Source organism: Panthera onca, chromosome A1 (assembly GCF_046562875.1).
Source record: "Panthera onca isolate mPanOnc1 chromosome A1, mPanOnc1 haplotype 2, whole genome shotgun sequence".
Lineage (NCBI taxonomy): Eukaryota > Metazoa > Chordata > Mammalia > Carnivora > Felidae > Panthera > Panthera onca.
This window is the reverse complement of record NC_138339.1, coordinates 189,055,739-189,082,575: the sequence shown is the minus strand read 5'-3', so window position 1 is coordinate 189,082,575 and position 26,837 is coordinate 189,055,739. Positions and strand designations below refer to the sequence as shown.

General features: G+C 35.9%; 1 protein-coding gene across 8 annotated transcripts in view; it reads left to right on the top strand.

Annotated features, from left to right (window-relative positions):
- SCEL (sciellin) overlaps nucleotides 1-26,424 on the top strand; it is a 112,984-nt gene extending 86,560 nt beyond the window's left edge. For all 8 annotated transcript variants that reach the window (XM_078432624.2, XM_078432611.2, XM_060636914.3 and 5 more), the window contains 7 exons: nucleotides 6,630-6,692; nucleotides 12,323-12,415; nucleotides 14,269-14,340; nucleotides 16,316-16,390; nucleotides 20,553-20,661; nucleotides 22,640-22,742; nucleotides 24,186-26,424. In XM_078432624.2, coding sequence (XP_078288750.2) covers nucleotides 6,630-6,692; nucleotides 12,323-12,415; nucleotides 14,269-14,340; nucleotides 16,316-16,390; nucleotides 20,553-20,661; nucleotides 22,640-22,742; nucleotides 24,186-24,202 — 532 coding nt within the window. In that variant the 3' untranslated portion in view covers nucleotides 24,203-26,424. The remainder of the gene's footprint in view (nucleotides 1-6,629; nucleotides 6,693-12,322; nucleotides 12,416-14,268; nucleotides 14,341-16,315; nucleotides 16,391-20,552; nucleotides 20,662-22,639; nucleotides 22,743-24,185) is intronic.
- Nucleotides 26,425-26,837: the final 413 nt, after the last annotated feature.

Here is a 26,837-nt window from a genome sequence, read left to right as displayed (position 1 = left end):
AAACAGACTCCCATCTTCTTTCCATCCTTTATACTCACCACAGTCCCTTCCCTTCTAAATCCCCCTTCCTGCAGCGAAAGAAGTACAATTACGTATGCTTATTCTAGCAAATTATCACTTAAGTGACAGGGAAGAGAGAAAGTACTTACCTCATAGAGGTTTCCTACCAGCTGAAATAACAGATTTTGGTGTCAACCCTGCCACTGATGATTGTATGGATATGGAAATATCTCTGTTAAGTGGAAGCATTTCTTCATAGTGGTTTTGGTTGGGATGGAATTTTCTTTTTATTAGTAATAGTATTAGGATTGTTAGGAGGTCCCCAACTGTGCTGGAAGTGATTAGGTTTAATAACCACGTACAGAATAACTAACAGTGGCTCCTATAGCCAACCCCTCCCTCGGTGTCTGATTCCACAAAATGTACTTCTCTCTGTCTCTCTGTCTCTGTCTCTGTCACACACACACACACACACACACACACACTTTCCTCTTTTTCTCACTTTTCCTTCCTTCCCTCCTTCCCTCTGGCACATGTGCTATGTTGACAGACCATGGTAACTTTCTGGTAAGAGTTTTATCTTTTGTTTATTAGAAGATGCCAATTTTATAAAGAGGTAGTTTGTATTTCAGCAACTTCTAATAAAACATCTATAGAAAGAAGGCATTTTCCTTATATGGACGAGATTCCTATAAAAATAAAATTTTAAAATATTGGCCATCATGTGGCTTTCGGATGGAGGCTTGATCCATAAATCTAACCTAAGCAACGTCTGACTCTTCTTTACGAGTGACACCAGATTTAATGATAATCAGCCAGGTTATCAAGAATTAGAGCAGAACAGACAAACAGGAAAGCTGTTTACTTGAAAAAAGTGACTTCATTCAATTGGCTCAGCCACCTGTAACTATAATGTATCTACCCTGCCCACTTTATTTTAATGGGTAAAGAGAGGGGCATTTTAAAGCATCTCCCAGAGGGATAACAGCCACAGGTAATTTTACATCCAATTCAATGTGACATGGCCACTGATTATTTAATAGCAGAACAGCAGTGAATTAGAGTCCTTTTTATGTGACTTTGCTGACATTTCCAGCAGCTGTATATGTAATTCACACTTAGGGGTGGAATAAACTTTGGTCATCGATCAGAATATAAGCAGGTGTCCCTGAGCTCCTTCTAGGAACATAACAACATGAACAAATGCAAATGTGCACAGAATTTTCATTTATTCAGGGAGAAACTGCATGGCTTTTAGCAGTGACAGCCTCGCATTGTCATGAACCAACATAAAAAGGAGGCATTCAATTATCTGAGGCTACAAACTTCTGCTCCCAAATGAAGATTGAAAAGCAGCTAGTGCCATGGAGGCCTTTACAGTTAGAAAAGACATCCTTCATCTGAAGTAGAAAAAAGATTCTGAACTATTTGTATTATTATACTTCCATAATTTTAAGGGCTTCCTACTTCCTAAGACATATACCTCCAAGTTTTAGTATTCCAACAAGAGAAGAGTTTCTTCCTATCTTCCTATTGCAGATTTCTCATATTTCTGCTCAAGGAAGAAAGCTGGGGGAAGGGGTGACCTTGACTCTTTCCAGTGCTTCATTCCCCATAATTGGCAGGCCACTCTGCATGCCTCTATCTCAGGAACTAAGATACCTTATCTTTTCCGATACTACCAGGACCAGAATACAATTCGGCCTCCTAATTGGTCCCTCTGCTACCAGTTTCGCCTTCTGTCCTTTAGTCCATTAGCCACACTGTAGAGTGATCTTCCTGAAGCACAGATCTGATCACGTCATTCTGATTAAATCCTCTTGTGGCTTCCCATTGCCGTTGGACAATGGCCATACTCCTTAACCTGGTTTCCGAAGCCTAGCTGATCCTGCCTTCACAGGCTTTCCCCACCCCTACCCACCGTGATGCTCCCTCCACAGGCAAACCCCACCCATCTTTCATTCATATTGCATTGATAACTTCTACTTATTCTTTAGGTCTCAAATTAGGTGTCTCTCACTTAGCTCAGGGAGGCCCCTACCCCGGACCCACCACATCTGCATCAGATGCTTCTTTTAGATATTCTCAAGCTGTCTGACCTTCCTGTCCCAAGCTTTTGTCTCCTAGAGGGAATTATTATTTAATCACCTCTCCCCAACTATAAGATTTTTGAGGGTAAGGATTGGGTCTGTCTTGTTCACTTCTTTACTTACAATATAGGTAGAGCACAATGCCTGACACATTTTCGGTGCTTAACAAAAACTCTGTGAATTAGTCTAAAATCTCAAACTAATCAAGGACCTTTGGTCGTCCATCTAGATAAAGCTTATTGCTTTTCAGCTCTAACATTCTGAGCCCCCACAAGTGAAACCAGATTGAAGGAATCTGATATGACTGGTCTGCTTGCTGAAGCCATTGGCTATCTCTTGCTCATGACATAACCTCAATCAACCATGGTGATGACTTAAAGCCACTAAAATTCTTGAGTACATCTTACATTTAAAATACCTACATTTTCCAATTACCTATGGACCTGTTAATTTCTTTAATATAAAATATTTAAGACTTTCTCATTGAAAAGACCTATAAAGATATATAAAACCAGGCCCATTTTGCCATGTCAACAGAGCTGAAGAATTATACCACTTATCTCTCTGTATTCTGTACTTCCTTTTGAAAGACAAATATTCCTTTTGAACTAAAGCTTAATGCCTAAGATTTAGTTCTTGGCATAGAAGAAGTGCCATAGTAAATTTTTTATATGGAGGCTCTTAATTTTGCAAATGTGTTTGATACTCTACAAAAGCAATTTAAGTAAGCTGTAGAGAGAGAAACATATTGCAGCTTTTAATAAATACCTCCCACGCCCTCATGAGAGTGGTGAGTGAGCTGTTAACTTTCTCTCATGCAGAGCGTATCTTGAGAAAAGTTGTATAAAAGCAGACATAGTAATACCTATTTTTTTCTTCATCTGCTCTGTAGTGGGACAGTGGAAAATAGATATTACTATAACAAAGATAAATGCTTATATCTAAGATTTGTGCTGTGACTTTACATAACAGGTAACTCATTCCCCACCCCACCCCCAATTTTGAAAGCTACATTTAAAAAAGCCTTTTTAGGTGCAAAGGTTAACAAAATTTCTTTTTAGCCTTCCTCATTGTATCCACAGAGAACTGGCAATTTTTCTTGGAGCTAATTCAAATTGCTCATAAATGTATACAGTTATAAAGTCTTTCTTCCACTGCAACTGTCATGGAAAGGGTTTGGAATCAAGCCTTTGCTCCACCCTGCTGCATGTAGCTGGGCTTCTATAAAAATCTGCTTGTCACACTTTGGCGCACAGCTTTTCCTTTTCTACCACAGTGTAAAAACACGACGCAATAGATGTGTTCTTACTGAGAGAGTGGGAATTTATTTTTGTATCCTTCAACTTGGGAAGTTTATGGGCAATCTGAACTTCTTTTATTGGATCTTCCAATCTAGCTGATGACGTCAATCAGAGTGAGCAACCAAAGCAAATACACATTTTGTGCTTCTCATACTCTGGAACTTTTCATTTTGCTTTGCATATTAGTATAGATTATTCAGAATAAAATATTATAATCCACTCTGTCAAATTTGATATGTGATGTTGTTTAATAAAAACAACAAAGATTCTATGAAACCACTAATGTGGTTTATTTGATGATTCACAATTATACCACTTTGGGCATGCGCTTCTTTGAAGGCTTTTGCATAGGTTCCAATTTTGAGTTACCTACTTGTAGTTGTTGGATTTGTTAGATTCTGGCTTCTCCTTGTTTCTCAGGTCCAAGCCTATTCCTGCTCTCCCTCCTAGTAGCTGGGGTCCACAAAGGCTTGGGTCCTTGGGCGGGGATGGAGGATGTGCAAAGACCCAGCGTCCGCAGAAGCCAGGAACAGAAAGTGCCAGCAGAAGTGAGGATGTGCAGGATCAGGCTGAGAAACCGAGGGTAATCATGTTGTGAAGGCACAGGAGATCTCTATTAGTTTTCTAGGGGTGCCATAACAAGTACCACAGACTGAGGGGCTTAAAATAGAGATGTATTTCGCACAGTTCTACAAGCTGGAAGTCCAAGAATAAGGTGACTTGTCTGCAGGGTTGGTTCCCTCTGATGATTGAGAGAGGAGTCTATTCTAGGTCTCTCTCCTTGGCTTGTAGAAGGCTGCCTTCATCCTGTATCTTCACATTGTCTTCCATCTGTATGTGTCTTAGTCCAAATTTCCTCTTCTTGTAAAGATACCAGTCATATTGGATTAGGGCCTACCCTAATGACCTCATTTGAATGTGATTACCTCTGTGAAGACCCTATCTTTAAGGAAAGTCACATTCTGACATACTAGCATTAGGACTTCAGCATGTGAATTTGGTGGGGGAAACACAATTCCATCCCTAACAAGGTCCCAGAACAAGGATACAAAGCCAGATCTAAGACCTGCATAAAAAAAGAAATATATGCAATTGGTGACTGACACCAATGGAGATGAAATGTCCATCACTTCCTTTACTGATCTTTTTCTACAAGGTCATGGTGCACACTAAGCGTCTGGATGTGGGTGGAGCTGACTGCCTTAAAAGTTCGGGGTCTAACGTCTTCCCCTTGGGGACCCATTTAATATCTGTTCTCAGAGCTAGGTAAGGTAGTTAAAGGTCTCCCCTAGAGAAGTGGAAAAAGGGAATTTAAATTTAATCTCAGAAATCTTTGGGAGCAGTTTCTAAGTGCAAAGCCATGTAAGGCCATGGCAGTGAGACTCTACTCTCAAGTTATAGTGAAAACGATCAGTGTCCATCAGTGGCCCTCAGTTCATCCTAGGTTAGCAGCAGGAGAATCGTTTGCTGGGACAAAATTCTAATTCTCCCAAGATTCACATATCCTGGCGAAACTGGATATGTGACATCATGGTACTTCTCTTAATTTTATTTCATTATCCCCAAGTATGTAGTAAAGTATTATTTTAAAATTATCAAAGGAGGATTACTTAATGCCCAGATTATTAAAGTAGTACAGTGGCCCTTGAGGCCAAGAAGGTAGCTCTAATAATTAGCGAAGGGCCATCAGGGTTTAGCAAAAGTCTTCTGTCTCCCTTTCTAAATTTGAATGATGTGATCTGGGAAGTTTCCTTACATAGTTCATTGAGAGAGTCAGTTCTGAATTTTACATCATTCAGACTGCAGAATCAGATGATTGCAATACTTCTGAGCTACTTCTGAAATCTTGTGCTTTTTACTTGTGTTACTTAGCATATTTTCCCTACTGTAACTCCCATTAAAAAATAATCTAACTAATTTCTACATTTTCAAAATTATGCAGCTAGTATTTTAAATGTGAAGTTTAAATGTAGCTATGGAATGCTACCCAATTTGCAGATTTATCAATTATTGGTGGTTTGGATGTTATATGAAAGGAGTATTAAATCTCAATACACTACAAGAAATTTTTGTAGTATTGTTCATCCTTATCAATATTAATTTTGTGAGTGAGAGTCCATACTCTGATTCCGTGTGAGTGAGAGTCCATACTCTGATTCCTTGTTTAAATCTACTATTCAAAATCATGAGCAGGGAGATTTATAAAAACTAGAGTTAATTCCAAAGATGAGAGAAATTAGAGCAGAAATACAAATGAAAAGGCAGTCCATCAAAATAGTGAAATCAATAGTGCCTCCTGCTGTGTCACTGAACTTCTGTTAGCTGTCATTTATTTGTGCTTATTCAGTTCACCCACAACGGAGGTCGCTGTGCCATGAATGTTACTTACATTAACTCATTCATTCTCACCACAACTTAATGAAATTAGATAGGGTTAGTCTAGTTTACAAAAGGAAGATTAAGAAGGTTGATTAACTTGTCCACAGAAATAGAAGAGATGGCCTCATTGTTCTGGCTTCTAAACAACTGTCCTAATCAATTGGGTTCATGACAAAGGCTTTTCCAAACTCATGGGGGAAAAAATAATCAAGAACCACCAGTGATATAGCCAATATATAAATAACTAATATTTGAAAAAAAAACATATCAGAGGACATTGTAGATCGTGAAAGCATATGAAAATCATTGCTGCAGCTCAAGATTCAAGAATCTAATTGTCCCATTTATCCTCCACATTATGTATTGTTTATTCAAATTTTGGGTTTCATGTTTCTGTGATCTACAAAGATGGAATGAAGTCTCTAATTAAATATCCAAGAATTGACATTGGATGGGCAGGTGGCTTGGCCTCAAATCTTGACTCTTTTACAAATTAGTTAATTGACCTTGGAAAATTCACTTAGCCTTCCTGAGCCCCAGATGCTGTCCTGCAGGGTTTTGTGAGATCTGAATGAGATAATCCATGTGAAAATACATAGTTAGTACTTTGTGACACAAAGTTAGTACTCATTAAATGTTAACTGAATGAGACTATAAATAATTGTTTATTTACAGACCAGATTTCTCAAATCTTCCAAAAGATTAGTTCTTTCTTTCTCACACATAACCTATGCTTTCATATTTGAGTTATAGATCAAATAGCTCAATGTCTGATTTCCAATGTTCTATATGATATATATATTTATTTATACATGTTTATACTATACATAATAATTATGTGGGTTTTTTTCACCTATAGCGACCAAGACCTGAAAAATTTAATTGAAGTAAATTCTAATGTCTCTGAAAATAAAAATGGAAGGTAAGACTTATTATAATTTACTTTTTTTGTTATCAATTTCATATGAGCCTACACAAATTATATAACATTAGAAGATTTACTGAGGAGTTGAATTGTATTATGGTATTTAGATATAAATACGATTGAAATACAAAAATCAATATGCAGAGTACTTAATAGATAATATGGAAAAAAGTTAACAAAAGTCAAATTCTGTTGGAATTTCTGACTAAGGGCCTTCTATTCAATTGCTTAGTGTAAAAGGCATCATGGAAATTCAAAGCTCTGCACTTGGCTGTGAAAATTTATTTTTACTTATTGTTGCTTGGTAGTTTTTCAGTGGTGCAGAAAGCACTCTGGGAATGTCTTTCTTGGATACCTAGTGCTAAAAGAATGCGCAAATTCATCACAGCTACAAAACAAGACCTAGTTTTGGAATTTCTTTACACTGCACAGTATAATGGCATTAAAACTGTTGTATTTTGTTTCTTATACAAGGAAAGTTGGGATAGAAGCTCTACTTCATTGTCGTTACAGACTGTTTAGGGAAGAATTAAATTGTTTTCCGTGTTTTGCAGTCTCCCCAGACCTATGGGGGACTCTAAAAACAATGGGTTCCTATTTTTTACCTTCATAAGGTACAGTTGTCTTTTCTGTTAAAAAATTTGCTATACAAAGAAATGATACTGTCAATGTTGTGTGTGGAGAGTGGAAAAGCAGAAAGAGATCTGGGTCCCCAAGATGTCTACAAAAGACTCTTGCATCTAATGTTAGTTTCTTTCTCTTCCATTAATTCCCTAAATCATCTTCTGCCTTCTTTTCTTGTGATCACACAAAAGGTTTTGATAAAACTAGGGAGGGTAAGTTTTCAATAGAATCTGTTTATCTTAGAAAAACATCCATTATTTTGGAAGTAGGACTGGTCTTACAGTTAGCCAGTCTCACTCAAGTATTATCTGGAAATGATTAAGGTAAAAAATTGCAAGTAAATGTTTATGTATGGTTAAGGAACTTCTCATTTAATATGATTTGACACATGCTCCAATTTCAGCGTGACTTGTTTATGAAGGATTAATGAAGAAATGGAATATTATGGAAATTTAAGAGCAGGAATGGTAGCATGGGCGGACCTCATAGAGGCCTGATCTGGAAGGTTATTTCTTCTTGGCCAGAGGACATTCCGTAAGGAATCCTTGGACATTAACCCTAGTTCTTTGTTATTACTATAACTTAGCTACTTCCTGAATATTGGCCACTTCCTATTTTTGTCTTGCTTTTCCTTCTGCGTATTGGCTTTCTTATTCTTTACCCTGTATCTATTTGATAACCAAGAATCTTTGCTGCTTTGCAGTTTCTACCTCCTCATACCTTGAGCTTACTCATGGTAAGCTTTTTCATGGCCTGTCTGGCCTTCTAAAGCAAGGCATTATGGATGTGGCCATCTGCACTGAAGATGGTGTATAGATGGAAAACACCATGGTTGACAATAAGATACACATATTCTCCTTTCCCTTCCTGCAGTTTTGTCTGTGTCTCCTGCCTGACATAATCCAACTGTGACATACATTCACAAATGTACCCACTCTCTCCCAGTTAGACAGGAATCATCACATTCAGTTACTATGTCAAGAAGCCTTAACTACCACCACTACAAAACCATTTTTTGATCCCTGACTTCTGTTTCCAGGTAGTGTTCATTCTCCTTCAGTTCGATCACAATCCTGAATATGTACAATGTTTCATGGTCTGCTCTCTAGAAATGAAATGGAAAATGTAAGCACCACCCTGGCACTGACACAAGAACTGTAATAAAAAATTTCCCCTGGAACAGAATGGAAAAAAGAAATCTCTGGGCCCAATTTTTGTGCCCATGTATTCTGGCTACAAAAAAGGACTTTCCAAATGGGTAAATGGGTAAATATTTAATAGGAAGAAAATTAAGAAAATTCACAGAGAGTAAGAGACTTGACTAAGTGTAGAAGTTTAGTAATTAGAGGGCTGGGATGAACCTGATTGTTCTGGCATCACGTCCTCTCTTTATTTTTTATAGTAGACTACTTTTTAAAACTATGTTTAAAATTTATAGTTTTTTACAAGAGCTCAAGACCTTGACATTTTATAGAAGTAAACCCCAACACATAGGATACAAAATAGTAAGCTCTTAATAAGATTTTATTCTTTATGCAAAAGAGATTTATAAAATTTGCAGTGGTATCGATGTTTATCAGTTGAAGTTGTTTTATGGTGTTTGAATCTTAGGTTGCTAATGTTAAGTTAGTAAGACAATGGAAATCTAAATAAGAGTCCTGGGCCAATCTGCTAAACTGAGACTTGATTCACTTTATGAATGTATTCACTTTGTATAGTAATTGGATGTCCAAGTAAATATATTTTTATAATTAGCATATTCATAGAGTGTACAACCATCACCACAATCAATTTTAGAACATATGTATCACCTCAGAAATCAACTCCATACCCATGAACAGTCACACATCATTTTCCTCCCAACCCCTCATCCCTAGCCTGCTTTCTGTTTTGATGAATTGCCTATTCTGAACATTTCATATAAATGGACTCATATAATATGTGGTCCTTTATGACTGGCTTCTTTCAAGATTCATCCATTTAATAGCATGTATCAGTACTTTATTTCTTTTTATTGCCAAATAGTATTTGTCCATTGTATAGCTAAACAGCATTTTGTTTATTCATTAATTGATGGACATTTGAATTGTCTTTGAATTTTGGATTGTATTTAACTATTGTAAACAATGCTGCATATATGTTTTTGTGTGGGATATGTTTTCATTTTCTTGGGTGTATACTTAGGAGTGGAATGGCTGGATTGTACAGTAACTCTATGTTTAACCATCTAAGGAACCGCCAAACTATTTTCAAATCAGCTGTACCATTTTATACTCTCACTAGCAATGTATGAAGGTTCCAGATAGGTGAATTTTCAAGCTGAATTTCCAGCACAGGAGACATTTTCTCAAGAGTAATCCCATTTGAAATTCTGTAAGATCCAACACAGTGTTTGAATTTATATTTTGTAGAGTTGTTATTTAATTAATTAAGACACGAAACTATGACCATTAATTGGAAGTTATAATTCTACAATTTGTTTCAATGAATAATAACTTTTAAAGATAGAACTGTTAATTAACAAACATTGTGAGTCATGAGTTCTCCTTTATGAGGATTATTCAAGGCATCTGAGAGCAATACTTGGGCAGGGTTCCTCAATTGTACTGGTTCCCAAACTTTAGTGTATGTCACAACCACCGGCTGATAGAAAGACCACAGTTTGAGAACCAGTACTCTTCTGGGTAAGATGATGGGCTGCCCAGCCTCTTAGGTGGTGGTTCTCAACCTTAACTTGCATGTGAGACTCAGTGAAAAGGCTTAAAAGAATCCCAGTGCCCAAGCTGTAATCCAAGCTAATTAAATCAGAATATCTGGATGTGGGGCCAAGTAGCATTGTAAAAAGCACCACAGGTTATTTCACTGGTTGCCAAAGTATTTTTTAACTATTTCTATGGTTCTAAATAATTAAAAAAATATATTGTTACCACTTATTGGCATGAAGATAGGATTTCCTTTTTAACATCTATCACCATCTCTGGAAGAACAAAGAAAGACTTGGCAAGTATTACAGAGCCTAGGAGACTAAAGAGACATGATTATTATGTGGAAGATATATCCTGATTCTGATTCTGGAACTGAGAAAGGACATCAGAGGAAAAACTGATGAAATACAAATGAAGTGTGTAGATTAGTAAATAGTATTGTACCACGTTGATTCTTTAGTTTTGACAAATATACCATGGTTATGTATGATATTAGTATTAGGAGAAGCTGGGTGAAGGGTAGACAGATTCTCCACCTGTCTTTGTAATTTTCCCATACACTTAAAATTATTCCAAAATAAAAGGTCTTTTTTAAAAAAAATCTGTCATCTTCCAAACCTACTGGCATAGCAAAACCCATCAAAAAGTTTATTGTTCCACATTTCAAATTTGCTTATAGTATTTAGTTTTCATTCACAATTATAAAAATTAAATCTTAGTGAAGCCATTATCATCATCTTATGATAAACACAGCTAGGAGATGCTACTTGTATTATTATTCTGTCTGGGCTTCCATAACAAAAGACCACAGACCAGGTGGCTTAAACAACAAAAATTTATTTTCTCACAATTCTGGAGGCTAGAAGTCCAAGATCAAGACCACAGACCAGGTGGCTTAAACAACAAAAATTTATTTTCTCACAATTCTGGAGGCTAGAAGTCCAAGATCAAGATGTTGTCAGGTTTGGCTTCTCCTGAGACATTTTTCCTTGGCTTACAGATGGCCACTTTCACACTGTGGCCTCGCATGGCCTTTTCTCTGTGTATGAACAAACATACACAAATCTCTGGTGTCACTTTTTTTTTATAAGGACACAAGTCCTGTGATATTAAAGCTTCACCCTTATGACCTCACTTAACCTTTTTTACCTTCTTATAGTCTCTGTCTCCAAATCACAATGAAGGTTAGAGTTTCAAAATGGGAATTTGGGGGGGGGGGAAACAATTCAGTCCATTATAGTACTGTATGCAGTTTATTCCCCTTTCTTCTTTGAAGATTTTGCTAACTAACTGGTGATATTTGATTTTATATTGCTGGGGATGGTGCAAACACATTCCAAACTCACTGACAACCTTCATTCCTTGAAGCTGTCTGTTAAAAATGGGTTTTTTATTGTATGTTATATGATTTGAATATTTTTAAGCAATTCCTAGCTAGGTTTATTATTTCTGGAATGACATATTCTAATAATTACGTTAGAAAGTTTTCTAATGTTCATTCTACTTTCTCATTACTTAGTATAATTTTAATGTAGCTGTATGGTTTGTGAAACATCTGTCTTAAAAGTAGAAGATGATTGTATGCCAGAGATAATATGTGAACAATGTTTTCCTCTTCTTTAAGAGCTATCTGGAAATGGAAGGAAAGTGTTTAAAAATGATAAGGCTTGATTAAGATCTAACCTGCCCTCTTGTTTTTCACATCTCTTCTATATTGGAGTTTACTAACCTGGAGGGATGAAAAGTGGCTAAAATTTTTGCTATTCCTGCATTAAAATTTTCCTCTGTTTCAGAGGAAAAAAAATATGCCTGCACTTTGTTAAACGTTGTGACACTTTTTAATTAGCAGAAATCTGAGTCAGAGTTCTGTAATCTTCAAAATATTTTTTCTATTAAAAACAAGATGGAAGCGAATTTCCAAAAGCAACCACTGGATAATTTTCATAAATTGATACACTCACAAGTTTATCATATTGTACATGAGATGCTTTCTACCGTGGCACTGCTGGTATTACAAGGTTACTGGAACCAATTCCAGATGGTTTTTGCCCTTGATAAAAAGGTTATTCTAATGTTAGATAATATGACACATGCCTGTAGATTATTCTTTAAGGTAAGACAGTGGTCACTCTGGAGGTGTAAAATAGTACATGTATTCTATTTATGTATCTGCACAGAAGCCAGACAAACATAAAGAGGTTTGTTGTATGTAAACTTAATTGAATAGAATTTTAATAAAACAAAAAAACTTCTAGTGGCCTTCATTTAAGTGCCAAATATTTGTGTCTGCTTTCCCAGGCTAGACAGCCAAGTCGGTGGATCCACTGATGCTATAAACATCCAGTTTACTAGAACTCCTGCCCATTCTTATGAAGCCAGGAAGAATCACAGGTACCACGGCCAATTATATACAAGTGACAGGACTTTCTCCTTCTGTTTTTAAAACTCATCTTACTTTAAACCTCCCCTTGCTTTGAAATGCAGAAATTTCTAATTTTATCAGTGGCTTTATGTAAACAGCTCCACACAAAGGTGTTGCATTAGCAACTTGGTCTTGGTAAGCTTTGATATCTGGGTAGGAAAGTGTAAATATTATTTTTTCCTGAAAATTTTACATTAAAAAAAAACTGTGACACTGGTGTTGACGTTCTTTAGGCAGATTTTAAAGTTTCATTAAATTAGTTGTTATCATGTTCATTAAAGTTCATTAAAGTCAACTTTTTATTTTGCTTTCCAGATTTTTATTTAAATTCTAGTTAGTTAACATTCAGTGAAATATTGGTTTCAGTAGATTTCACTGATTCATCACTTACATACAACTCCCAGTGCTCATCACAAGTGCCCTCCTTAATACCCATCACTCATCTAGCCCATCCCTCCACCCACCTCCCTCCATACAACCCTCAGTTTGTACTCCATTGTTAAGAGTCTCTTAAGGTTTTTTCCCTCTCTCTCTCTTTTTCCCCTTTCCCATATGTTCATCTGTTTTGTTTCTTAAATTCCATATATGAATGAAACCATGTGGTATTTGTCTTTCTCTCACTTATTTTTCTTAGCATAATACACTCAAGCTTCATCCATGTTGTTGCAAAGGTCAAGATTTCATTCTTTTTATGGTTGAGTAATATTCCATTATGTATATGTGCACACACACACACACACACACACACACACACACACACATTTTTCCATAGTTTGGCTATTGTTGATAATGCTGCTGTAAACATTCAGGTGCATGTACCTGTGCTTGAATGTGTATTTTTGTAACCTTTGTGTAAATACATAGTAGTGCAATTACTGGATCATATGGTAGTTCTATTTTTAACTTTTTGAGGAGCCTCCATACTGTTTTACAGATTGGTTGCACCAGTTTGCATTCCCACCAACAGTGCAAGAGGGTTCCCCTTTCTCTGCACCCTTGCCAACACCTCTTGTTTCTTATGTTGTTAATTTTAGCCATTTTCACAAATGTAGGCTTAGAGACCTCAGCAACTCCTTAAAATGTAATAACATTAGTATCATAGGAGTCCCAGAAGATGAAGAAAGAGGAAAGGGGTCAGAAGGTTTAGTTGAGCAAATTATAGCTGAAAACTTCCTCAATCTGGGGAAGGGCACAGACATCAAAATCCAAAAAGGACAGAGAACTCCCATTAGATTCAACAAAAGTCAGCCACCACCAAGATACATCATCGTCAAATTCACAAAATACACAGACAAGGAAAGAATCCTGAAAACAGCAAGGAAAAAATCCTTAACCTACTAGAGAAGACAGATCAGGTTTGCAGCAAATCTGTCCACAGAAATTTGGCAGACCAGAAGTGAATGACATGATATATTCAATGTCCTAATATATGGGAAAAATATGCAGCTAAGGTCAACCTTTTGAGGTTTGTGGGGAAAGTTATGGTTTGAAAAATAGGAATGGGACACCAGGGAAACACATTAAAATGTATTATAAATATTCAAAATAGTCCTCATGCTCTACAACAGATATTCTCAGTGACCAATTTCCATAGCAGCGTTCTGGAAGTAGGCCAAAACAGTGGACACCAGGAACAAAATAGGAGATGTGAAGAAATTTTGCAGAAGTGGATTAGTATCCCTTTAACAATTACATTTCAAAAGTTATAATTTAAAAGGAATATATAAACACTATTTTTTGCATTGAATTGGATAATAGCCTTGCTGTTTTTATTATCCTTGTAAATAAGCTTTAAACATTAAGTAAATTGTTCGTGTTATAGCTCCAATGCTGAAACCAGGCATGCAGGACCAAAGGATACTGTGGTATATACAAGGACCTATGTGGAGAACAGGTACTGGAAATTTATTTAAAATATTTTGCTACATTTACTCTAATTTTGAAATCATCTATGTTAGGAGAGATGCTATTATTTTGGAGTATGTTTGCTTTTCTCAAATAGAAGACCATTTAGGGGTATATTGAGTTCTAGGTATATCATTCTTTATAATGTTTCCAATATTATGTAGTTGGCAAATAATCATTGTCATTGGATGAACCAAATGCTTGAATATAACAAGTATACACATAATAGGATAACCATGTGAAAGTTCTCACATGATCATATATAACTATACATTTATAACAAGCCTACAAAATTACACAATGCAAAATTACACAAAGTTACTCAGATACTCTCATGCTAATTTTGAGTCACACTTTAATTAAATAGTTCTATACACTATTCTGGTTCTATCTAATCTAATCTATCTGTCTGTTTACCTCTCATCTGAAATAAGGGGTGTTACCTTTAGTAGATACACTCTGGCCCAAATTACAGAGAATGGATATCCAAAAAAATCTGCTGCTTGGAGTGATGGATGTTGAGAAGAATGTCAACCAAGATCATGAATTCACAACCTATTTGATTTTCAGGGAGTATAAAAATAAGAATTAGCCTACCTGTGGAGTAATATACTGGTTAGGACTACAAATGTGATGTACGTGACATATGTGTTAACCAGAGCCCATTTCAAAGAGGGGAGACTATCTCTAGAGAGGGGTTCCTGAAAGGGCTCTGGGAAATTCAGTACATGTCAGAAAATGGACAATTTTCCAAAAAACCAAAAAAGGTTTCTCAAAACCACACCTAATTTACTTTGTAAAATGCAGGCTCAAGTTTGATTTTTCTGCTGAATCTAAATCTCCCTAAACTCCACACTGACGGTGTAGGATAGTGTAGAGGCCCTAGCATCAGATTTGGGATGGAGTCTGTCATTTACTAACCAAGTGGTTTTGGCAAAATCTACTTAACTTCTTCAAGTCTCAATTTCCTTATCAAGAAAATGGAAATAATAATATATGTATCACGCACAAATGTGTGCAAACTCCTACTGAGCATTGTGGGTTATGTATTCCGAAGATACTCTATTTCTTTTCTTTTTTATATTCTTTTTTTAAAGTAAATATAATTTATTGTCAAATTGGTTTCCATACAACACCCAGTGCTCTTTCTGACAATAGTCTGCCTGTGGACAATTGGAGGGAGAAAGATTTCTTGTTTAAAAATCCCAGGTAAAGTCTGTGGAATTACCACTCACCCTATGAAATAATAGGAATGTATTGCTTCCAGCCCTAATATACTCACAGGTAGCATAAGTAGTTGGGAAGCAATTATGAGCTGCCAGCTGGTTAGTGCATTGCAAGTTTCATTTGTCTCACAGAAGGACTGACATTTACAAACTGGGGCAGTCTGAAAAATAGAACAAAGGGGACTTAAAATTACACTTTTTTGCTTTCATTCTAGACTCTTCTTTCTTGGATGTTTTCAAGTAAAAATAAACATTTCTACAGCTTTCTCTAAAAGTTTAAGAGTCTCTGTGTCTCTACACAGAGAATGTTGATGTTGTGAATGTTGATGTTTCTACGTGCTTACACTGGCCCATGCTTTGCATATTTCCTTTTCTGTGTTAGATTACATGTGGCTTTCCTATAGCAAATGAATGAGGGAGGGGCAAGTATGCATTTCATGAGAAATGATAACTTCTTTTCCTGCTCACGCTTTTTCCTGCGCTCCTTGTCCTATGCTCTATTTCCTTCAGTAGATATGTCAATTTATATCAACCTGGAGGTGGCTTGTGCATCAGCACTTTCCACATTAAAAAAAAAAAAAAAAGAAAGAGGTTAGTACATGGTCCTAACTTGTAACATCATAGAGAAGAATGACAAAGCTGCATGAGGTGTGTGTGCTTTGTCACCTGTGTATGGGTGTGTACATCAACACTAGGGAAATAGCTCAGTCCTCACATGTCAATTTTGTTTGTTTCTAGTAAATTACTGAAGGATGGATATCAGGAGAATATCTCTGGAAAATATATACAAACTGTTTATTCAACTTCAGATAGGTGAGTTGGTCTACATTTCCATATCTAAAAGTATATACACACACACACACACACACATATATATATATATATACACACACACATATACGTATGCATATATATATACATACATACTTATATATACATATATTCGCATATATAGGTGTATATACTTATATGTATAACATTTTATATATTTTAGTGTATATGTATATACACGTGTGTGTATATATACTTTTACATGTAATATATATTTTATATTCATATTTGATATATTTTTATTATATATATAATACTGAAATACATGATTCTCATCCATTGAACTTAGAGATGCTAATTAAGTGATTGTTATACGTGTGTATGGATGGAACAATGTACAACAACCTCTGCATCCAGGAATTCATTCCGAGGCTTCCTGGCTGTTTCTGCTTTTTGATTGCTGTACTTTATTCCAGCAGCTTTCCATGCCCTACAGCTGTCTGCCAGACCAGCCCCTCTGCTGTTGCTGATTCCCAGGAGTCCCCAGTAATGCCACATATTTAGTGTCTAGGCTTCATTGCATCACTTGACTGTGTCCTCAGCCCTTTCTCCTTGTGGTTTTCCAGAGCCAGCTCACCTACAAACAGCTGCATAGAGATGCTGCTACGACCCAGTCTGGGCCCACAGTCAGTTCCGAGGACAGGGGTTGCAGTGATTATCAAGTTAGTGCTAGTATGTTGACCCCAGGCTTTCACTGTTGGTGATCTTTTTTTTTTTTTTTAATTTTTTTAATGTCTACTTTTTTTTGAGAGAGAGAGAGAGAGAGAGACAGAGACAGCATGAGCAGGGGAGGGGAGAGAGAGAGGAAGACACAGAATCCAAAGCAGGCTCTAGTCTCTGAGGTGCCAGCACAGAGCTGGATGCGGGGCTCGAACCCATGAACCGTGAGATCATGGCCTGAGCTGAAGTTGGATGCTTAACTGACTGAGCCCCCCAGGTGCCCCTGGTAATCCTTTTTTACCATTTAATGTTCAGTGGGGTGCATAGATGATGCTCGTGAGAGTATGACCTGCAGATTTCCAGTGGAGAAAATTAAAATAATTAGCATTTCAACTCAACCACTGGAAATCAGCTGTAATGCAAATGTGTAACATTCTATTAGTGATGTTCCTTTATAGGAGAGGCTAGAAATATGACTTATCGAGGGTAAGGACATATCTTATTTTTATGCACAGCCTAAGCTTGTAATGCAGTGTTTGGCACCTAAGGCTACTCAGTAAATGTTTTCTGAAAAAAATAAACTAATGCTGTATTTGCGAAGGAAAACATGGATGGGCCAGGCACCAAAATTCTATCCTCTTTCTGTCACTCTTTTAAGATCTTGTATTACTAGTGATCTTCTGAGTGTCTTGCTTTTAAAGCACACTTCTTAGAAAAATAAAGTCATCTACACAAGCATTAGAATTACAAATGCTGCCTAAATAACCAGAAGCAAACAAATAAAAACAGCTTTTTTTCATAATGCTTTGAGAAGGTCTTTGGCTAACAATATGATCCTTTTTTTAAAAGTTTATTTTATTTCTTTTGTGTGTGAGAGAGAGAGGCAAAGAGGGTGAGAGAGAGAATCCCTGTTAACGTGGAACCCAACATGGGGCTCAAACTCGTGAACCATGAGATCATGACCTGAGCTAGTCAATAAAGTCCGTCGCTTAACCGACTGAGCCACCCAGGTGCCCCAACAGTATGATATTAATAAGGACAACACTATCATCCGAGCCTTCCCTGGGCTGATATTATCATTGTTAACTTAAGGAAGGAAAACATTCTTCACAAAAGTATTGCTCTTAATATGAAGAATTTCAGTTCCATTATTAAAGTGGTCCTTGAAATTTTCCTTAGTCATCAGAGCAAAAGTCAATTCTCTGTAAGACCAACCCGTCAAGCAACTTTTTTCTGTTGATTATTGTGTGAAATTAGCTATGTCCCCAGAGTTCTTATCTAAGCATTTCAATCCCATTGAAAGTGGCTTCCCACTTAACAAGATAAAGTCTAATTCCTTTGCACAATTATTTATGGGCCTTTAGAACCTGCTCCTACTGAATATTGATGGCTGTTTAATCACTCCAGATACTTTATTTCTCTAGCACTTTGGTACGTCCTGTTTGTCCTGCTTGAAATTCCCCCATTATGCCCCTCCACACCTCGCCCAACACACCTTGAGAGCCCCTTTGTCTTCAAGCTTTAACTCATGTGGCACTTTTTCCACAACGGCTTTCCTGACTCTACCCCAGGGAATAGTTGCTTCGTTAGCCGTGCTCTCCTAACTCTCTCCACGTATCCATAATATGCTATGATTATTGAATCACACACCTGGCTACCCTCATGGAAAAAAGGAGACTGTCTTACTCTTTATATTCCCAGCTCTTACCTCAGTGCCTCTGGGAATGGAAGAAGATTGGAGAGTGCTTGTTTTCTACTCTTGACAGGATTACAATATTACATGGGAAATTTAAGTATGTGTGCATATATGTGTATGTGTATGCATATGTATGAATTTCCCCATAGGGAAGTATTTGCCAGGAACATATAAGGAATTAGCTGTAGAGTTAGTTGAAAGGGGAAAATATTTATTAATATGCATAAGGACTAGGAAATTCTTAGAATGACTGAGAGTATAAAACCAGACACATTTCATCTACTTAAATCCCTTTCTTCTTTTACCTCCTCCTTCCACCCATTTTCCCTCCTCTCTGCTTCTAGTCCTGGGCTTGATCATAGGAACATGGCTCCTGGGCACGACTAGTTCACTTTCACACAGTGAGCCTGATAGTCCTCATGGGCAGGCCTAGAGGTGACACAGGGACTCTGGGGCCACACTGCCTTCATTCAAATCCTGCCACTGCCACTCAACTGGCTGCATGATGAGAGCAAATTTATTACCCTTCTGTGCTCAGTTTCTTCTTTTGTAAAAGGATGTAAAAATAACAGTACCAGCTTCTCAGCAATGTTGCGAGCAAGAAATGAGTTTATATAACCAAATGCATGGAAAGCACTCTGCATATATTATAAAGCATATTAGCACTATATAAATATTGGCTATTTTTATTTTACCCTTCTATTATGTACCCTACTCTGAAAATTTCAGGCCTGACTGCTAGTTCCCTGAAACTAGTAAATTCTGCAAGGTACTATTTAAGACAGTCCTAGTCCCTTCCAAAAGGAAAAAAAATCACAGAGTTGTTGGCCTTTCTTAAGGTTCTGTGTGACCTGAGCTCTTTTGGACTTGCTGATCATATCTATGGTTCATTTGTTACTGAACACTCTCTTTCCAAAGTAAATAACAATACTCTCTTTTCCTCATCAAATTTGTGGTGGGGTTATATCTTGTTGGAGAATATAAATTTTGTCATGAAAGCTACACCAATATTCTGATTGTTACAATGACACCAAGAGACTTGTCATAGGAGAACATTTTGGGGACTCTAGACCCCAGAGTCTGGGGTCCTACAGACCCATCACTTGTGAATTTATGAAAATGATTTAAAAAATTTTTTTATATTTATTTATTTGAGAGAGAGAGAGAGGATGAGTGGGGGAGGGACAGAGAGAGAGGGAGACATAGAACCTGAAGCAGGCTCCAGGCTTTGAGATGAGCTGTCATCACAGAGCTTGATGTGGGGCTCAAACTCACAAACTGCAAGATCATGACCTGAACTGAAGTCAGACGCTTAACTGACTGAGGCACCCTGGAGCCTCAAATTTACCAAAACACTCTTGAACGGATTTGTACTTTTGTCCTATTGAATGTTTTGAGAGTTAAAATTTTATATTAATCTACAGCATAATTTTTCTATAATATATGCAAATTAATAATTCAAAACCCTCTTCTAGCTTCAAGGGGTACTCATGACCTAGTTCAATTAAGAAACTGTGAACATCTTTGCCTTGCCCAGCTGCACTCTTGATTGCTAATGAATTAATAACTTGAGATTTGTCTTCATCTTAATTCTTTGATATCATTTTGAGGTAGCTAGGAGAATCAATTCTATCGCTAGAACAAGTAAGTCCCCAACTTTCTTTGATTTTCACACAATTTCCTGAAGTATCAACAAAATTAAGCTATCATTTACACATGTCTTTGTGGGGAATACATCCATCGTTTGCATGATGACAAATTTACTTGTAATTGCTTATGTCTCTATAGGTCTGTCATCGAAAGAGAAATGTGCACTTACTGCCGGCAACCACTGGGCACAGACACTAAAATGATTTTAGATGAATTACAAATTTGCTGCCATTCTACTTGCTTCAAGGTAAGGGTATGTTTATTGCAGTTAATTAAACACAGCATTACATATGACTGGGATAAAAATAATTATTTAATGAAATACATGCAATGAAGTTAAAACTTTCAGAAGTGTTCTCATCCACATTAATAATGCACTACTTAAATATTTCTAGGAGTTATGCAGCCTCAACCTCAAAGGTTTATAATTACTATCTTGGCTTTAGGCTTAGAGTTGATTACTGACACATTTATTACTCTTACCCTGGAGATTTAAATCTGTGAAAATATAAACACTTGTTCTCTTTATAAAAGTTTTTGCAACATTTTAATGAACCATGCATTACATAAAAAAATAATGAACTCCAGAAAGAAAAAGAAATTATTGAGAAGAAAGTTAGCAGTTTTTTATATGGTATATGTATTCAGGATGGATAGACCTGACAATAGTTGAAACTCAGTCTGCTTTTGAGAACGTGATTAATTCTAACTAATTGTGGCTTAGTATAATAATAATAAAGCTTATGTGGTACAATGCTTCAGTTTGTGGCTATATGCCATTTCTTTTACTTCTCACAATAATATCGGGTAGGTCAACGTGACGGTTGTTGACGTAAACGGATGAGCACTGAACTGGAAGCCTGAAGGCCTGAGTTCGAGTTCTAACTTTCACTAACTATGGCTATAATTTTGGACAATCACCTAATTAGCTTGGCTTCAGTTCCTTTATCTGTAAAATGGGGTAGCTGGTTTGACTAGTGGTTCTTAATGCTGGCTGTATGTCATAATCATCTGGGGAAATTAGGAGAAAAACAGAATGGTTGGGGCCAGCCCCAATTAAATAAAAAATCTCAAAGATGCTTCCTTTTGGTATTTTTCAAAACTCCTTAGATAGAACTAAGGGCAGCCAATTGGAGAATCATTTGCTTAAATCCAAGGGTCCTTTTTGTGCTGACATTCTGTGGTTGATGCAAATTATCTAATTCAGTCAAGTAAATGTAATACTTTAACAACTGATTGCTTCTCCTTCAATTAGCTTCAGACAGTGACACATAGCAATCAGATATATGGTGTCTCATTTTGAGAAAAAGAATCCAATTTTAGGCCATAGTATATAGAATTCCACATAAAATAAAAGCTATTTTATTTATTTATTTGTTTGTTTATTTATTTATTATTTGCTTAAAGCTATTATACAGAAAACTTTTTAAAATAAAGAGTTCTCCTGATTATGACTTTTAGTAAAGAACAATAATGTCCATTTATTATATTTCAAATGATTTGTTTCGATTTTCAATTTAATTATAAAATACTACTAACTGAAAATAAAAATGTCCCCACACTCATAGGAAAAGATATATTATTCTATAGCCATGATAATAGAACTACCTGGACTAATTGATCAATGACAATTTGCTTTAGTGAACTCGCCTCTGAAAGCCAACAATCAGAGACAGGCTCATGCTTGAAAGTCAGCCAGTTGGCAGGTGAACTTGTTTCCAATGAGCACAGGTCTAAGGCAGATGTCAACCCTTTTCTATCTCCATAACGAACACAACACAAAACAAACTGTTCCCTAAACCCTATGTAAGATCAGAAGTTGTTTTGTCCAATGAGACTGTAACTGGACAGCATAACTTTTAGTAAGCAAACAAGTATGCTTTGTGTTTTTGTTTGAGATATTGAGTGGTGATTTTATCTTTGGCATCACCAACTTTTGAACATTTTTATCTATTCTATTGTGAGTTCAGCAGAAACTTCAGTGGTATATATACCCTGAAATGTACATTTTCAGAGTGGAGAGATGTTGTGAGCATTTATTTGAAAATTTCAGCAGTAGGATCATAAACAAGGGCATTCCCACTTTCCCTGTGGGTCCTCTTTCAAATCTGAGTGTTGCTATGAAGGATCGTACTGAATGAATTGAAAGGGCTTTTCTATCCTATTACAGTTAAGAGTCTACATATATAATGTGTGTAAATTTTACATATTGTTTTTTTCCTTAGTGTGAAATATGCAAACAGCCTTTGGAAAACCTACAAGCGGGTGACAGTATTTGGATTTATAGACAGACAATACACTGTGAGCCTTGTTACTCTAAAGTTATGGGTAAGTGTTAAGCTCTTTAAGGAATGATTGCTTTTACTAATATTAATGTGCACTTAATATTGTTGAAATGAAGGATTTCAATAAAGTAAAAAGTATTTTATCAATTCTACTTAGTTAAGAATTTAGCTGAAGATAGTTATACTATGGTAGTATTTTAGGGTATAAAATCAGCCAACATTTATTATTGTCTCCTGATATCACACCAGACATAGTACAACTAGGCAAAGAGGATTTATTTTGGAAAATTTTCTATTTTTTTCTGAACAAAAATAGATCTTTTCTGCTCAAATAATTGTGTGAATTGAAGTCCATTTCTGTGAATGACCTTTCATATTTGTCCTGAAATATACGTTTGTACCTAATTTGATTATTCCACTAACTGCTTTTTAATGTTATTTTTAAACGGGAAGTTTAGAGCTAGTTCTATATACTTCTATATTAAATATAGCATCAAGTATTTTTTGTGAGTTTAAGACCAACTTTACTATAATTTGGGCTTTTAATTGGCATAAATGGTGTGAGAAGAAAACATTAAGGACTTGAGTTTTTAATTCATTTTCTTTAAACAGCATGAAAACTTTAAAAGTTGATTTAAAAGATATGCACAATGTACACTAAATTAGCAAAATAAAATGCTACAAAACTTGATCAGTTTTTAATAGCCAGTATTTTATTTTTAATTCAATAGTAAGTAGATAGAATAATCAGAATGATATTGGATAGCTGGTCAACAGCACAATGTGAAGGTGAGTTTTCTGATGCCTCATTGGTATGGTGAATGAAGGAGGAGAATGTGTGATTCTTACATGGGATCCAAAATATGGAATTTAACGACAAATGTGTGACATTAATGAGGTACTGGGAGGCTACATCTGGAAAATGCTCTGAGAAATATTCAGAAACCCACGTTCCATCAGGCTGCAGATCCAATTACAAGAACAAACCTAATTATATTCATACTTCGCCTTCTATTTTCTGCTTTCCCTAGCCAGTTCCCATATTCCATTTTCTTCCTAATTCAGCAGCCTTATCATGATACAATATTATATCAAGGGACTTGATGTGCATGGTGGCAGCTCTAAAACTTTCAGTCTTCCAGAAGTCCACGAAATGGTTTAGGAAATATGACTATCAAAAGACTCAGAAGTCTTTGTGCCTTCCTCCCTGACTATGTGCACCCCATAGGCATTGCTATTTTATCGGACACAGCAGTTGTCAAGATATGACTCTCAGGAATCTCCTAAATATGAGCGCCAGGCATTGGTACTTTGTGTTCATGGTATATGACCAAAAGCCAGAGTGATGAATGCAGCAGAAATAAAAAATAAAATGTTTAATCCACCACTACCCCCTTGATGAATGGCTATTTAAAAAACTTTCGTTACAGGCTTATTTTTGTGCTGAAGTTGTATTTCTAACTGGTACTTTCTTTAAATTTTTCAGCAAAGTGGATTCAATAATTCTGGCACATGGAAATCAAGATAAAAGCATTTATCAGGATGTTAAAATTTTATTTTAAGAATATGTAATCTAGAAAAGCTTTCACACTGAAGATTGACTCTTGTATACAACTAACAATTCTGCTATTGCATAAATAATCTGATTGCCTTCCATAAAGTCATATACATAAAGGAAACCATCTAATATCTGGCTAGAGTTAGCCATGAGAAATTCAAGTGGTTCCAGTTACCAATGTCAAAGCGATGATGCTTCTCATGGCAGCGAGCTCTGTCAACACTAACTTGGTCCGTCTCTGCTCTGTATGTGAGCTGTGCATCGTGGTGACCATAGTAGACAAGTTTCCCTTTTTGTCATCTTTGTTTCCCTACAGACTTGAATTTACAGATATTATTGACATCCTGATGAACTGTCAAAAAAGCAAGATATGCATGTATATCTTTCACATGCAAAAGAAATGTTGATAGAATTTTTTTTTTAAACAAAGTTTGGCGGAAAGGTGTTTCATATAAAGCTGTATGGACCTCAGAGAATCACTTGATCTTTCCAGAAAAAATTATTTCTAAGGTCCCTTTCTGCTCCTCAGATTATCTGATTCTAAAACACGTGTTGCTTGCTCTTTGAAAGTATCTTTGAATATGTGTCTGTTAAGTATATTGAACTAAATAGGGTATCTAAACAATTTAATGTTACCCTTCAATTTACCACAGAAATTATTTTTATAGAATATTTTAAAAACAAAAAACATGGATTTGTGGGTAATGGGTAAAATCTCATGACATGTATAGTTTACATATTATACCTTGTTAAATTTTCTTTGCATGCATTTCAAAATCTGGGTATATGAATAATTTCTGAGAAATAATGGTTATAGATTACAGAGACATGCTCTTTGGCATATCACATCTACTCATATTACATAGCACTTTACAATTACAGACAGCTTATAAATAAAAATAAAATGAACTACCAGTTACACAGGATCTTTTTGTGAAGTGTCTATAAATATCATTCACTGACATTGATTTTGTCAATTACAGAGATCACAATTTATTATAGACTATGCCATGCTAGTTAATTTAATTCTTTAGCTGCTTGAGCTATAGCTTTCAGTTTTAAAGAGCTTTTTTCTCGAGGAATTGAAAATTCAATAATCATATGTGAGGAATGAGTATTAGTGTTAAAATTGAGAAATTGAACTTATAAACTATTTTATATGCACATAGCAACTGCTTCTCAAAGGAAGGCACATAGAACACTGAGGGGAGGGTGGAATTTTAGGGAAGCTTAAGGTAGTTGTGAAACACTGCATCAACTAGGGAGAATAAATGATCATCATGTATTTTCCAAGTGTTGATAAATTTAAAGAATTATTCTTCTGTATAATGATTCCAAGCATCTGTTCCTCTTAGGGCCTGTTCCACAAAGTGTTAAACACAAAACGCTTATCAAAATGCAGCAGCGTATAATTGTTGTCCTATGGAGAAGAAGCCAGAAAAAAACAATTAATAATAATTTGATATTCATTAATTCATGCTTGATGAGAAGCAGTGGTAATTGAGCCATATGTTTTATTGTTCTTTTATTACATGCTATCAAAGTGGATCAAAAGAAATAATTTTCTTAGGGTTGAAATTAGTGACAGAAAGGGAAGGATGGAATAGTATCCCTGCCTTTTATATAAAGTGTATTAACATCTCAATGCCTTTGTAGTAATTAAAAATCATTTGAATATCATTTCAGAAGTATTCTACTTTTTAATGCTTCATTTAAAAAAACTTAAAAGGAACATATTTCTCACTTTTCTGTAGCTGTTTAATGGACCCTTTCTTCTATAATAATGTATTAAATTAAACCCAAAGCTGTTATAAAAATGGAATAAATATAGAGTGGAGAGATCAGGGCTTCCAATTCACGAAGACCACTTCATTTTGTCTGGGTTTATTTGCACCATCGGAATACAGATTTCTAAGACATTTGGAAGATCTCTTTTTTTTTTTTTTTTTTGCAGCCAATCAATTATGTTATTATTGGCATACTTTTCCTGGACACAATTGCCTAACTCTCAGAATACCAGGTCCTGAATTCTATTGCTAATTAAGAGATACCTCTAAAAAGAATGAACTGCTGCAGCATGACAATATCCTTCTAAAAAAGCAAAATGGAAGAAATTTAATAATCTTGGAAATAGAATTTGTTAAGATAGTATTCTTTGTTTTAATAAGGCGAAGAAATAAAAATGTATTGGAGAAGTAATCTGTACACCCTAATTGTCTGATTGCAACCACTCCTCTACTTAGATATGAGTGACAACATATGGTCCAGCTCTGACTGTCAATGCAGAGTCGGACTTGTTTACTACCATAAAAACATCATGAGTGTTTGGAACGTTTTCCTACTCAGCTTGATTCAGAGCTCTACCAAAACAAGGGACTGTTTGGTCTACATTATGGCAAACTAACAATGATGATGTTGATTTTTATTCTTGTGTGTGTATACTACTGAATTTACTGGTTATTTTGTGACAATGTAAATAAGTTGCCTCCACCTATTCTTAAGTACTCAGCATTTCCCAGGGGCACCCATAAATATCTGTTAACTTGGGCATGCCCTTTCCCTCATGGGCCTATTCACTAT